The sequence below is a fragment of the Nerophis ophidion genome, unplaced genomic scaffold (assembly GCF_033978795.1).
Source record: "Nerophis ophidion isolate RoL-2023_Sa unplaced genomic scaffold, RoL_Noph_v1.0 HiC_scaffold_46, whole genome shotgun sequence".
Classification (NCBI taxonomy): Eukaryota; Metazoa; Chordata; class Actinopteri; order Syngnathiformes; family Syngnathidae; genus Nerophis; species Nerophis ophidion.
Genome location: NW_026906968.1, coordinates 669,847 through 685,704, shown reverse-complemented (window position 1 = coordinate 685,704; position 15,858 = coordinate 669,847). Strand labels below are relative to the sequence as shown.

Below are 15,858 nucleotides of genomic sequence, written 5' to 3'. Positions count from 1 at the left end.
TCTAGCTATCTTTTTTTTTTACTATTTATATTACCATATTGTACATGCACCTTAGGGGATCTGCTCCAATTTTGTTGTTCTTTGAACCTGTTCACTGCAATAATGACAATAAAACTCTATTCTATTCTATTCTATTCTATCCAAAGGAAATTTAAAGAGAACATGAAAACCTCCCACATTCTAAAATACATTATAAAAACGATTAACATCAAAAACAAAAATAATATCATGAGTGTAATATTTATTTTGTTTCTTTTTTGTCTTTCCTTATGCTACTGTTGTTTGAATACATTTTTAAATATTTAAATATATTTACGGAAATAAGTTGTATGTCTTTGTTGTGAAAATTTGAAATGGACAATTTTTCTTTTATTTTCATAATAAGTAAATAGTATATAATAAAATAGTTTTACCGTTGTGGGAAACTGGTTGTACTTATTTCTCTCGCGAGATTTGGAAAAGAGCTGGTTACTTATTTCTCTCGCGAGATCTGACAACACTGCGCGCGAACCAAACACGGCGAGGATAAAGCAAGATGGCGTCTGAGGGTGAAGACGTTATTGCAGTCGTCACAGTTCAATGTTCTCAATCTGTGCCTCCATGGACACATATATGTCCTTTATTACACTCTAGTAAATAGAGTAAACATCGTTAATAACTGTTTGCATCCGGTTATATTAGTCTGAGCGCACTTTGATGCTTCTCGAGCTAGCTTAGCTTGCTAGTTAGCTTAGCTTGTTAGCTGCTAACAAAGAGAGGCGGAAGTGATCAAAACACATCACTAAGTAGAGATCAAGTGTGAGTGTAAAGTGTTGTGATTGTGTGAAAATGTGCCAAAGAACCACAGCAGAGTACGAGGAGGAACTTTGTCCAACAAAAGAGGAGAAGGAGCGACAACATGAAAAACATCAAGTTGTGTTACACAGAACAGGTTTGTTTACTTCTTACTCTCACATCTTTACTAACTTTATATTTCATTTTTAACACTATTCTTCAATAAATTGTCTGTAGGAAGATTAATTGTTATGTGAGGATGATGCACTGATGGTTTTACATTTTTCATAAGAAGGAGACATTGTCAGACACAATATTTATGAGAGGTTGATGTTTGTAACAATGTGTATCAACATGTTTACACAAAACTCACACAGTCACCGGGGGAAAATTCCAGAGAGCAGGTTAAGTGCAAAGTCCTGAGTATGTAAAGCTCGAGAGTTTTACCTCCAAAAATAAGAAAGGTAAGACAAAGTCAGAGTCAGTTACCATGGTTACTGACACTGTTAACCTAGCCTGCTAGCTGGCAGGTTTGACAAGTTATATATGTGTGTCAAAGCATACTGACCTGTTATTTCCTTCATTTTGGTGCACCCTCCCTGAGATCGGTAGGTTGTGAGTTCGAACCCCAACCCAGTCATACCAAATACTATAAAAATGGGACCCATTACTTCTCTGCCTTGCACTCAGCATCAAGGGATGTAATTGGGGTTTAATCACCATAAAAGTTATTCCCGGGCGTGGCCACCGCTGCTGCTCACTGCTCCCCTCACCTCCCAGGGTGTGATCAAGGGTGATGGGCCAAATGCAGGGAATAATCTCCCCACACCTAGTGTGTGTGTGACAATCATTGGTACTTTAACGTTCTAACGTGTCTGTGATTGTCAAAAAAACAAAGCCTGCTCTAAAGATGACATCTTGATCTCATACCATCTCAAACCAATTGGCCGTTCATTATTAAGTGAAATGTTTTATAATCGCTTAAATTTGTCTTTAACCAAGCAACACTGTTTTATTCAGTTACTCAACTAATCGGAAACATTTCCAGTAGAACACTTGATTAATAACATTTTCAATAGCCACAGCCCTATATTTCATGTACAATTTAATATTTAGCATGTAGGAGTTAAAATGTGTTTTGTTTGTGTCCTGTAGACATCCATCAGCTGATTGAATACCAAGAAGAATGTCTCCCTCATCTGCAGGGGGACAGTTTCACTTTAGAGTATCCACAGCCCTCACATTTTAAAGGGGACAAGGAGTATCCACAGCCCCCCTATTTCAAAGAGGAAGAGGGGGGAGATTTTCCTGTAGGGCAGGAGGAGGCTGATGTCAGCAAGTTTCCACTGACTGTTGTCTCTGTGAAGACTGAAGAGCATGAAGACAAACCACCTGAGTCCTCACAGCTTCATCACAGTCCAAGTAAGCACAACATCCACATATCATCTAATACAATGTTTGTGACACATGTTCATCCGGGGGACACATTTATCACTAAAGATGGGAGATATATTTGCTTTTTAACACCACCATTTAAATATGAATGCTCATCAATCATCAACAGTGTAATTGCTGGGGTGTAACCATGTGACCTAGAGGCCGTCCTCCTTACCTCACGTGGTCAAATGAAGGCAAACATTCAATATGGCTACTGTTTATTTACCTTTAATAGCACATATGTCAGCATATTTCAAAGGTTTAGTGGTGAAGATAAGAGATGTACACCAAGTACCATTTTTTTAGTACTGGTTCCTAATTATGTTGTCCATGAGGACCGTGAAGATTCTGGACTAACGGCACAACTATTTGTATTTTTAATTCCAGCTGACTGACATAACTATGACACGTTGTCACATTGAGTTCAGCTGCCGCCGCTACACATTACAATCAGCTTTGAATGATGACAAATAAGGAAGCAACCAAAGTTTGATGTGTGTGTTATTGAGAAGAAGATGACATAACTGCATTTCACCTTGCACTGCACACATAGTTGACTTCTTTTAATTTTCCTGAAGGAATCAATGAAGTACTATCTTTCTATCTATTTAAGACTTCAAATAAACAGCTGCTGATAAAAGACTTCCCTGCTTTAAAATGTTACAGAACATCATGTTGGAGGTGTTCAACCTCTTGTGCTAATAGAAATGCTATTTAAAATGCCTTTTTTCCAGGTTTTTATTTCCACAAATGACATGTAGTACCGACAAGAGTACTGATAAATACTGGTGTCGATAAGGAATATTTATTAGGGTATCATATCCATGAATCTATAAATTTACATCCCTACTGAAAATACAAGCCAGATATCTTAAAAAAATAAAATCATTTTTTATTTGGATTTAGTTACTACTCCGGTGTCCAGCAATGTCTCAACACCGTTGAGAGATGAATTAATGTAGTTTATTTTTACTAATTAGCTATGTTTTGTTGATGTTAACCATCAGAATCAGACACATTTTTATTAACCCCTGAGGGGAAATTAAAATGTTCAGCAGAATCCCATTCAAGGTCAGACAAACATTCTAGGGAGACAGAACAGGATCGCTGACGGGTCTGCCAACTTGCGGCGCCCCTTGCAAAAAAGTTGAGATACATACAGGTAAAAAAGTGGGGGCAATGAGAGAAAAAAAAAAAAATCGGTCCAAGCCTGGGCCCCTAGAGAGGGGGTCCAGACTGAGGCCAAGGGAAGAAAACAACTCATTGCCATAGCACACATTCCTCTTTCATGTGTGTAAGAGGGAAACATCAAAGAGGACAAAGAACATTAAAAGAGCAGAGCTGATGCAACCAGCCACTTCTACATACATACATGAATAAAAAGTAAAAGAAACATATACAATGTGGTGGCTTTTGCGGTGTCCCACGCCATCGTCTGCTGGGGTGAAGGGAGCTTGGCCAGAGACGGGAGCAGACCCAACAAAGCAACCAAGAGAGCCGACTCCACTCTTGGCCGCCAAACCAAGTCTCGGCCAGTGTCCAGTCCGCATGGATGAGTGAGGATATGTCCAAAGAGACCGAGGTGTCCGATACCTGCTCATTCAGCCAAGACACTGTGAAGCTTTTCCGTCCCGGCGCTCAGTGCTAGCTCCGCAGTCCTGTCTCTTCATCTGCATCTCCTCCAGTCTCTCCAAACGGACTCTGGTGTGGCAGAAACCCAGCAGCTGGTCTCCATGGCCAAAAGGCTCTCGGGAGGCAGATCCAGAATTTCACAAAAAAGCACAGCAGAAGTCACGAAAGTGCCACCCCTTGTCACACAGTCCCAAAAGGTCCGGACCAAAAGGCAAAAAAAATAAAAATAATAATACACATATATATATATATATATATATGTATATATATAAACATGAAAAGAAGAGGGAAACACAAAAGGATGACACAAGAGCACAGAGTTCCTGCCAACAGCAGCCACTACAGGGTCGCCATCTTGGGGGGAAAAAAAAAAATTGCAGCATACCAGCTACAACAACACACAAATCATAAAAGTTTCCTAAAGGAAAATGTTCATATTTAAATAAGTAGAGTAAATAAATCATAAACAGGATTTTACAGTTTAAATGCAAATGTTGATGCTCCTCTTAGACACTGTTCTTTGTTCTCTTTCGGGTGTACAAGCAGCTGTCTTGTTTGTATGTAAGTGTTTTACAGCTGTGTTTATTTTTTTCATGAGTTTTTGTATTGCTTCCCTGATGTACCGTATGGTTTTGACATCTTGAAAGTCAACGTGGGGACTGATGAGATCCTCAGAGACAGAACAGCGGCAAACAGCTTCCCGCCAAGAAAAAGAAGAGGGCCAAGAAAAAAGTGTCGGCCGACAAGTCCGCCGCCAAGGGCAAGAAGAGCGACGCCCAAGCAGGACGCTCCTCGTCCAGCCCCAAGAAGTCCAGAGCGGGGAGCAAGTCCAAGGCCATCGTCATGGACTCCAGCACAGACGACGAGAAGCATGACGAGGAAGAGAAGGTGACGGCGAGGGACAAGTGGTCGGAAAAAGAGGAAGAGTCGTTGGAAAAAGAGTTGAAAACTTACCTGCAGGACTAAGTGTGCACTTGGATCTTCAATCCGCCAAACTCTTCCCACATGGGAGGAGTGTGGGAAAGACTAATTGGCATCACTCGCCGTATCCTGGATGCATTGCTCCTTAAGGAGGGAGGCTCTCACCTTTCTCATGAGGTGCTCACCACTCTCATGGCTGAGGTCATGGCAATTATAAACGCAAGACCTCTCATTCCAGTTTCAACTGACCCAGAGATGCCAGCAATACTAACACCTGCAACCTTGCTGACACTGAAGAGAGACGTCATATCTGCACCGCCAGGAGACTTCAACGTGAAAGACATCCACTCACAACAATGGCGGCAAGTCCAATCTCTCTCTGATAGATTCTGGAAGCGATGGAAACAAGAATACCTGTCAACCATACAAACTAGGAGAAGAGACTCGGCTGAACGCCGCTGTGCTACCTCCAGCACGAGCCCCCCCTTCCACAAGCGGATGCCAGACGCTCTCTCTACGGTCTAAAACTACCTCTAGGGGTGAGTGGGGGTAGGAACTGAAAGAGGTAGACAGGGTGGGAGGAAAAGTCACAGGTGGAGGGGTTTCAGAGGGGACTCTGCCACCACCATTGCCCCAATAATCACACATATAATAAACTTCTCAATCAAACAAGGCCAGTTACCCAAGGATTTCAAGATAGCAAGAGTAACCCCCCTTTATAAAAAAAGGAAGCAAATTAGAACCTGGTAACTACCGACCTGTTTCAATGCTCAGTTCCATTTTGAAAGTAATGGAAAAAATAGTTTATGAACAGGTTGATGGATACCTTGCTACTAATAAACTAATGTACAAATTCCAATCCGCCTTCAGAACTAAGCACTCCACTGACACATGCCTTCTCTATCTGAGCGACCACATCAAACATGAGGTGGACGCGGGCAAATACTGCGGCATGGTCATGCTGGACATTCAGAAGGCCTTTGACACCGTTAACCACGCTATACTGTTGGATAAGCTCCGAGCAATCGGATTCGATGAAACCTCATCAAGCTGGATGCAATCTTACTTGGAGGGGAAGAAACAGGTGGTAGAGGTGCCCCTCCCCTCTCAGTAAGCTGTGGAGTCCCCCAAGGCAGTATACTAGGACCTTTACTGTTCCTAATATACGTAAATGACATGCCATCAGCATGCCACTGTGAATTCTTCCTGTTTGTGGATGACTCGGCCCTGCTGGTATCCGGCAAGGACAAGTCACAGGTGGAACAAATCCTGAGTGCTGAACTACTTAATATTTGCACCTGGCTCTCTGACAACAAGCTATCCATACACTTAGGTAAAACGGAATCCATCCTATATGGGTCCCATATCAACCTTAAAGGGGAACATTATCACCAGACCTATGTAAGCGTCAATATATACCTTGATGTTGCAGAAAAAAGACCATATATTTTTTTAACCGATTTCCGAACTCTAAATGGGTGAATTTTGGCGAATTAAACGCCTCTCTGTTTATCGCTCTCGGAGTGATGACGTCAGAACGTGACGTCACCTAGGTAGAGAACAGCATTTTTCTCCACCACATTACAAACACAAGTCAAATCAGCTCTGTTATTTTCCGTTTTTTCGACTGTTTTCCGGTACCTTGGAGACATCATGCCTCGTCGGTGTGTTGTCGGAGGGTGTAACAACACGATCAGGGAATGATTCTAGTTGATTTATGTAGAATGTGCATCGATTAGCACGGCATGCTAATCGATGCTAACATGCTATTTAGGCTAGCTGTGTATACATATTGCAGCATTACGCCTCATTTGTAGCTATATTTACATCCAGCCTTTCCCTCCACCCACATTTAATGTCAAAAAAACACATCCCAATCGACGGATTTAAGTTGCTCCAGTGTCAAGAAATGCGAAAGTCCCTCGTTTGGTTTTTACCGGCGATGCTACGACAGAGATGGCAAGAATGTGTGGATATCATGCGACACTCAAAGCAGATGTATTCCCAACGGTAAAGTCAACGAAATCACAAAGGTGAGCTTTGTTGATGTTGTTGACTTATGTGCTAATCAAACATATGCTAACATGCTATTTAGGCTAGCTGTATGTACATTTGAAACCATATTTACATCCAGCGTTTCCTTCCACCCACATTTAATGCAAAACAAACACTTACCAATCGACGGATTTAAGTTGCTCCAGTGTCACAAGATGCGAAAGTCCTGATCGTTTGGTCCGCACATTTTACCGGCGATGCTAACGCAGACATGGCCGAATAGCGTCAATAGCTATTCGCTCAATAGCTGCAGTTTCTTCTTCAATTTCATTTACGCTATCTGCCTCCATACTCCTACCATCCATTTTAATACATGCATAATCTGTTTAATCGCTAAAGCCGCTGAGATCCGAGGCTGAATCCGGGCTAATGTCGCTATATCTTGCTATGGTAACCGCCATGTTTGTATTGGCATCGTTATCTGACGTCACAGGAAAATGAACAGTGGCTTCGCACATAACGAAAATCAATCACGTTAAAGCTTTTTTTTAGGTATATTCCGGGACGGGTAAAATTCTGAAAAAAACTTCGAAAAATAAAATAAGCCACTGGGAACTGATTTTTAGTGGTTTTAACCCTTTTTAAATTGTGATAATGTTCCCCTTTAAGAAAGTCATTGATTTCACTATAAAAGTGGGTGACATTGTTATCACCTGGAAAGATGAGATCACCTACCTACGTTCCATTCTAGAAGCTAATCTTTCCTGCGATAAAATGGCAACCAAGGTAATCAAAAAGGTCAACCAAAGAACGAGATTCCTCTACAGAATCTCCTCTCTGGTCAGAAAAAAAAGCACCTTGAATATTCTAGCGGGAACTCTCATTTAACCTTTTTTCGATTACGCTTGCTCCTCCTGGTACCTTAGCACCTCCAAAACCCTTAAATCTAGACTCCAAACATCCCAGAATAAGCTAGTCCGGTTACTTTTAGACCTCCACGCCAGATCACACCTCACTCCAACCCACTTCTCCAAAGTGGGCTGGCTCAGGGTGGAGGACAGAGTAAAACAACTTGCACTGAGCCTAGTCTATACAATCCGCTACACCTCCCTGATACCGAAGTACATGTCCAACTACTTCCTGACCGCCATAACCACAACACCAGGGGGAGCTCCACAAACCACGTTAAACCCAGATTCCGATCTAACAAAGGTCTTAACTCATTATCCTTCTATGCCACATCAATGTGGAATGCACTCCCAACAGGTATAAAAGTAAATGCATCTCTATCCTCCTTCAAAACCGCTCTAAAACAACACCTCCAGGCAACTTCAACCCTTTACTAATACCCTCCTCCATTTACATCCCATCTCCCCGGATTATAAATAACCTAATGTAAATAATCAAATGTACTTCTAATGTATATACTTGTTCTTATGCTATCTGAACTCACTATGTTCTCTGCTGGCTGTACATGTCCTACTGTAAGACCTACACTGTTTCAATGTCCACATTTCTCTGTTGATGCAATTGTTGATGACTGAAGTACTGATATCAACCAAAGCTCCTCATCCCACCCCCAGATTGTAAATAATGTAAATAATTCAATGTATATACTATGATGATTAACCTGTGTGATGACTGTATTATGCTGATAGTATATATTTGTACCATGAATTGATTAACGTGGACCCCGACTTAAACAAGTTGAAAAACTTATTGGGGTGTTACCATTTAGTGGTCAATTGTACGGAATATGTACTGAACTGTGCAATCTACTAATAAAAGTATCAATCAATCAAATTCAGAAAATAAAGACTTATACTGTGATTGAAAACAAATGTCTTTAAGGAGTGTAAGATTGTCATTTATGTCCCCTGTGGACGACTGAGGGAGTGCCTGCTCTAAAAAAAATTCTTAATCCCCACTATGTTCTGGGGACGTAAGAGGGCTGACGTCACGGGTGCAGTACCCGTGACTACCAGACCAGCCGGGGGAGTCAATAGTAGAAAAACAAAAAGGATTACCAGGCGTGTATGGTGAGTCCTGGACAAGTTGAAAGTGGCTGTGTCCGTGAAGGGGTGATGGTGGAGTTAGCGTGTCTCTGTCGCTAGGCGATGCCCTTCGCCGCGGCTTCCGCCTCTGCCGACGCATGCGAGGGGGTGGGGTGAGACGGGGCGTTGCCGGACCCAGTGGAGTCAAGCGGGACTTGGAGACCTCCAAGCCCCAAGATCATCACATACGGCGCACCGCGGAATGTCCCAGCCTGCATCGCTTGGGCTAACCTCCACGTTATCCTGTCGAATTCTTCGACTTCCGCTGCGAGAGAAGCTTCATTAACTCGGACTTTACTGTGACATCTTGCTGGTATCGTGGTGAAAAGTTATTCTCTCGTGGGTGCAGTGGAGGATGGAACACAGCATGAGGGTAAGGATAATGATTTATTATACACTACAAAAACAATTTTTGAACAAAAAACACTTGCATTAGGCACTAAAGACAAAACAAACAGAACTAACGTGGAAGCTAAAAGGAACAAAAAGCGCTAGTATATAAACTACGGACAAGCAAACAATATAGCATGGAAGCTAATCGTATAACAAAAAGTCTTTTACCACAATCGGGAAATGTGACGTCATCTGTTGCGTGTAGCAAACTAAACTCCGAGAACAAAAGGCAAACAAAGACAGGCATATATAGGGGCAGAAATAATCAGAGGCAGCTGCACGTGATCAAAAACAACAAACAGGTGACACTAAATGCGTAACTAGGCAACCGAAACAAACCAGGAAGTACCACCAGAAACTGAAGACGTCAAATACAAAACAGGCTGTGATAACAAAACAGAACAATGACATGGTCCAAGACGTGGACCATGACACCTAAATGGATTCATCTGCTTTGTAACTTTATTAGAACGTCCTGGATTGGTTGTTTGCTGTCTGCCAAGCTGTATAACCTCAACACATATAGTGAGGGCAGAACAACACTCAATAAACGTTTGGGAACTGAGGAAACTAATTGTTGAAGCTTTGAAAGTGGAATTTTTTACCATTATTGCTTGATGTACAGCTTCAGTTGTTCAACAGTCTTGTCGTATTTTACGCTTCATAATGTGCCACACATTTTTGATGGGAGACATGTCTGGACTGCAGGCGGGCCAGGAAAGTACCCGCACTCTTTTACTACGAAGCCACGCTGTTGTAACACATGGCTTGGCATTGTTTTGCTGAAATAAGCAGAGACGTCCATGTTAACGTTGCTTGGTTGACAACATATGTTGCTCCAAAACCTGAATGGACCATTCAGCATTAATGGTGCCTTCACAGATGTGTAAGTTACCCATGCCTTGGGCACAAATACACCCTCATACCATCACACATGCTGGCTTTTGAACTCTGCGCCTAGAACAATCCGGATGGTTATTTTCCTATTTGTTCCGGAGGACACCATGTCCACAGTTTCCAAATATAATTTGAAATGTGGACTCGTCAGACCACAGAACACTTTTCCACTTTGCATCAATCCATCTTAGATGAGCTCGGGCCCAGAGAAACCGGCGGCGTTCCTTGGTGTTGTTGATAAATGATTTTCGCTTTGCATAGTAGAGTTTTAACTTGCACATACAGATGTAGCGACCAACTGTAGTTACTGACAGTGGTTTTATGAAGTGTTCCTGAGCCCGTGTGGTGATATCCTTTACACACTGACGTCAGTTTTTGATGCGGTACCACCTGAGGGATCAAAGGTCCGTAATATCATCGCTTACGTGCAGTGATTTCTCCAGATTCTCTGAACCTTTTGACGATTTTACGGACCGTAGATGGTAAAATCCCTAAATTCCTTTCAATAGCTCGTTGAGAAATGTTGTTCTGAAACTGTTCAACAATTTCCTTACAAATTGGTGACCCTCGCCCCATCCTTGTTTGTGAATTACTTAGCATGTCATGGAAGCTGCTTTTATACCCAATCATGGCACCCACCTGTTCCCAATTAGCCTGCACACCTGTGGGATGTTCCAAATAAGTGTTTGATGAGCATTCCTCAACTTTATCAGTATCCATTAACACCTTTCCCAACTTCTTTGTTACGTGTTGCTGGCATCAAATTCCAAAGTTAATGATTATTTGCAAAAAAAAAAATGTTTATCAGTTTGAACATCAAATATGTTGTCTTTGTAGCATATTCAACTGAATATGGGTTGAAAATAATTTGCAAATCATTGTATTCTGTTTATATTTACATCTAACACCATTTCCCAACTCATATGGAAACAGGGTTTGTAGAATTAGCTTTCATCATCTTAGAGGTGAGAAAACAGTTCAGTATGTCAATATAGCAGCATAAGCTAGTTACTTCTGTGATCAATGCGCCGCTAAAAGTAGGTCCTTAATATTAGCGCTTATAATAACAGTATCATTAATACTTGGTTAATATTCAGGTCACAAAATGTAAAATGAGTATTGTTGGCAATTTTTTTGGATGTTTTTTGGGAGGACTTTGTGGGTCTAATAGAGGAGCTCCCATTGACTCCAATGTTAGCTGATTTTTTGCTCATGATTATTTAATAATTAAAATTCATAAAAGTTTGAAACAAATGTCTTACATTAGGATTGTGAATGATAGGTGACATTTCTAAAAAGTGCAGTTTCCTTTGAATTTGTCAGATAAGTAAACAGCCCTTCAAATTAAATATGTAAAACAATTGAGGTTGTTTATAGATATTATCCACTATGAAGTTACAGTCAAACGAAGCACACAAGGGAAAGTAAATCAATAAATGAATAAATGGGTTGTACTTGTATAGCGCTTTTCTACCTTCAAGGTACTCAAAGCGCTTTGACTCTACTTCCACATTCACCCATTCACACACACATTCACACACTGATGGAGGGAGCTGCCATGCAAGGCGCCAACCAGCAACCATCAGGAGCAAGGGTGAAGTGTCTTGCTCAGGACACAACGGACGTGACGAGGTTGGTTCTAGGTGGGATTTGAACCAGTGACCCTCGGGTTGCGCACGGCCACTCTCCCACTGCGCCACGCCGTCCCTAAAAGTACATTCATATACACATGAAGTACACACATGTGTAAGAATCATGTTAACCACCAAAATATTGTCTCGTTCTCCTAAATCCAATATCGAGTATCCTTTGGTGAGCTGACCGTATCGTCACACCCTTAGTTAAAAGCACACCATCCCCATGACATGACACTTCCACGTGATGTAGAACAGGAGTACAACATTTTAAACATACACACACATCTGAAGAATATTAAAATTAAATATATTTGGTGGGCCAAACAAAATGACTCGACGAACCAATGTTTGGTATGGGCGATATGACCTCAAATCTATATCCTAACAACAACATGTCACAATATATAATTTGATATATGATTGAGAATAGAATAATTTCAAAATAGGTACACAAGCTCCTAATTTGGCAGCTGACATATGCAGTAACATATTGTTCGTTTCTAATATTATTATTTTGTCAAAACAGTTATTAATAATGTACTTGTTTATTTACTGTTAATATCTGGTTACTTTTTTTGAGAAAATAATACTGGAAATGTAATATTTTACTGCATATTTCAGCAACTAAATTAGGAGCCTGTGTAACCTGTTTTAAAATGGTTCTATCAGTAATTCTAAATGAAATACTGTATCGCAAAATCAATTTTAAACTATATCGGTCATCCATAGTAAAAACTCCTGTCGTCCTGGTTTTTGTTTCTTTTCCTGTGAATAATGTTGTAAAGAGCAGCGTGTTTGTGTGTCACTGAGATTTCAAGACAGTTCATACGATAACTTGTTTTTCCTAAGTGCATGTAAAAGTACTGAATGCATTGTGTGACTGAGCAGAGATGCTGTGTTTGTCTTGCAGACATCTGTGAAGAACATCTTCACCCTGAGCAACAGAAGTGGAGCTTCAGGATGCGGACAGAGGAGCCACAGCCCTCCCACATTAAGAAGGAAGAGGAATACCTACTGACCCCCATTTTTAAAGAGGAAGAGGAGGACCCACTGACACCCCATTTTAAAAAGGAAGTGGTGGATCCACTGAGCCCTCACATTAAAGAGGAAGAGGAGGAACACAGCATCAGTCAGCCTAAAAGGTTGGTGGAGTTCCCAGTGACTGGTGTCCCTGTGAAGAGTGAAGATGATGAGGTGAAAGGTGAAAGTGAGGAGAGGGGAGGGGGGGAGCCTCCAAGCAGCAGCTCAACACAACACATGACAACAGAAGCTGATGGAGACCACTGTGGAGGATCACAAGCAGACAAGCTCTTAGCTCCACTATCAGATAGTGAGGACACAACGTCACACTCTCCTGACACTGATGATGAAGACTCTAAAGATGATAAGACATGTCACACTGACAACACTCACTTCACATCTTCTCTCAGTCACAAAACTCTTAAATACCAAAGTCGTCTGAAAAGACATATGAGAAGACACACTGGAGAAAAACCTTTTACTTGTTCAATCTGTAGTAAAGGTTTTGTAAAAAGTAGCTATTTGAAAGTACACATGAGAACACACACTGGAGAAAGACCTTTTTTATGTTCAATCTGTGGTAAAGTTTTTATTCGAAGGTACTATTTAAAATCACACATGAGTACACACACTGGAGGAAAACATTGTTCCTGCTCAGAATGTGGTAAAAATTATACTCAAAGCCATAATTTGAAAACACACATGAGAATAGACACTGGAGAAAAACCTTTTTCATGTTCAATCTGTGGTAAAAATTTTACTCGAAGGCAAAATTTTAAAACACACATGACAATACACACTGGAGAAAAACCTTTTTCATGTTCAATTTGTGTCAAAAATTTTACTCAAAGGCAATCTTTGAAAGTACATATGAGATTACACAATGGAGAAAAAAAATGTTTCCTGCTCAGACTGTGGTAAAAGTATCGTACTAAATCAAAGTTTAAAAGTACATATGAGAACACACACTGGAGTAAAACGTTTTTCATGTTCAATCTGTGGTAAAAATTTTACTCGAAGGTAACATTTTAAAACACACATGACAATACACACTGGAGAAAAAACCTTTTTCATGTTCAATTTGTGTTAAAAATTTTACTCAAAGGCAATTTTTGAAAGTACATATGAGATTACCACTGGAGAAAATAAAATTTCCTGCTCAGAATGTGGTAAAAGTTTTGTAATAAATCAAGGTTTAAAAGTACATTTGAGAACACACACTGGAGAAAAACCTTTTTCATGTTCAATCTGCGGTAAAGATTTTACTCAAAAGAAGCATTTCAAAGCACACATGACACTACACACTGGAGAAAAACCTTTTTCATGTTCAATCTTTGGTAAAAAATCTATTCGAAGGCAACATTTAAAAACACACATGAGAATACACACTGGAGAAAAACCTTGTTCCTTCTCATAATGTGGTAAAAGTTTTGTCATAAGACAAAGTTTAAAAGTAAAAATGAGAACACACGCTGGTGAAAAACCTTTCATATGTTCAGTATGTTGTAAAAGTTATATAGAAGGACGACACTTAAAATTACACATGATATAGCACTCTGGTGAAAAACCATACTCCTGTTCAAGCTGCGATAAAAGCTTTGGTCACCTAAACACTTTTACAGTGCATATGAGAAGACACCCAGGAGAGAAAGTGTTGAGTTGCAGTGTGTGTGGTGAAAGATTGTCTTCTAAGTACCAGTGTAAGAAACACAAGTGTGCTGGTGAGAACAGCAGCAGCAAATGAAACTGCAGGATTTGAAATAAACTGTCCAGACTTTCATTTTGACTTTCTAACAACATCAGCACATATAACATGTGTGACATTGTTGTTTGTCTAACAATCTGTTTAATATGATTCTAACATTTATAGATTAGAGACTTCAGATTAGTGTGTTTATCACAGTCATGTACATGCATTAATATACACATTTGTGTACTTTGAAATGAACACAACAATTTGACTGAAAAGGTGAGAATAAACAGTACATACAATTATGTTACATGCAATAAACATTGTATGTGTAAATATCCACAATTTACCTCTATACTTATTCATAATAGTGTTTTATATGTTTTTTGAAAAATGACGTGTTACATATTTTATTTTGTAATTGTAGATAATTCCATAGATGAACTCCTTTATATGATGTACATATTTGTTTTACATGTGTTCATACCTTTGCTTTTGAGTACACATAAATCCCTCTTAGTTCATATTTACTGCTTCACATCTGAAACATCTTCTGGACCACTTCTGGAAGCATATTATTATTTAATTCATACATCATTTGAACAGTTGTATTTTATACAAGATCTTTTACTTTTATAATGTGTGATTTTATGAATAATTTGTTGGGTCTCTAGAATCCATTCTATTAGTTGTCTTTATTACTTTTTGTGTAATATGAATATTGTTGTGTGATTGTTTTATATGTATGTCCCCAGACTTTTATGCAATAAACAATGTATGCTTCAACTGAAGTTGGGTTCAATAATTGTAGTTAATATTTGTAAGTATGTATTTTATTCTCTTTAGTATTGCACTCCATTGTTTTATTGTTTTCTTTATATGACTTACATGTAGTGTCCAGTTTACTTCATCATCTATATTAACTCATAAAAATGCGATTACCTTAATTCCTTTAATTTCAATATTATCCATCATAATTTGTGTTTTACATTTTTACAATCTTCAAATACGACGTATTTAGTTTTATTGAAGTTTAGTGACAGTTTATTGATGTGCAGCCATCTATTTATGGTTAAGTTCTCTATGGATAAAATAAAATGAGAGTTAAATCAAGCGGTAATGAAGATTATTATATACATAATTACACTCAGTAGTGACAATTAAAGACACTTCCATCCTGTTCATTTGAGCAAAGAAAAAGAGTAGACTGTAATATTCTAAACAATAGAAGAATATTAATATCAGCAGTCAATATTCCAACATTGTGAAGCTGACCTATGGTAAAAAACATATTCAGCATTGAAGGCTTTATGAGTGATGTAATGATCAGAATCAGAAATACTTTATTAATCCCCACAGGGAATTTAAATTGTCAGCACTGTTATGACCATGTGTATATTAAATGTAA

At 39.6% G+C, this 15,858-nt stretch overlaps 1 protein-coding gene across 2 annotated transcripts; it reads left to right on the top strand.

Annotated features, from left to right (window-relative positions):
• The first annotated feature begins 515 nt into the window (after positions 1-515).
• On the top strand, positions 516-15,236 carry LOC133546874 (gastrula zinc finger protein XlCGF48.2-like). 2 transcript variants are annotated; one of them, XM_061892724.1, is made up of 3 exons: positions 516-931; positions 1,930-2,196; positions 12,651-15,236. In XM_061892724.1, the coding sequence occupies exons 1-3, from the start codon at positions 829-831 to the stop codon at positions 13,679-13,681; spliced, it is 1,401 nt and encodes a 466-aa protein (XP_061748708.1). In that variant the 5' UTR covers positions 516-828; the 3' UTR covers positions 13,682-15,236. The 2 variants fall into 2 exon arrangements, with proteins under 2 accessions (XP_061748708.1, XP_061748709.1); XM_061892725.1 differs by lacking the exon at positions 12,651-15,236 and having other exon boundaries at positions 1,930-2,831.
• Positions 15,237-15,858: the final 622 nt, after the last annotated feature.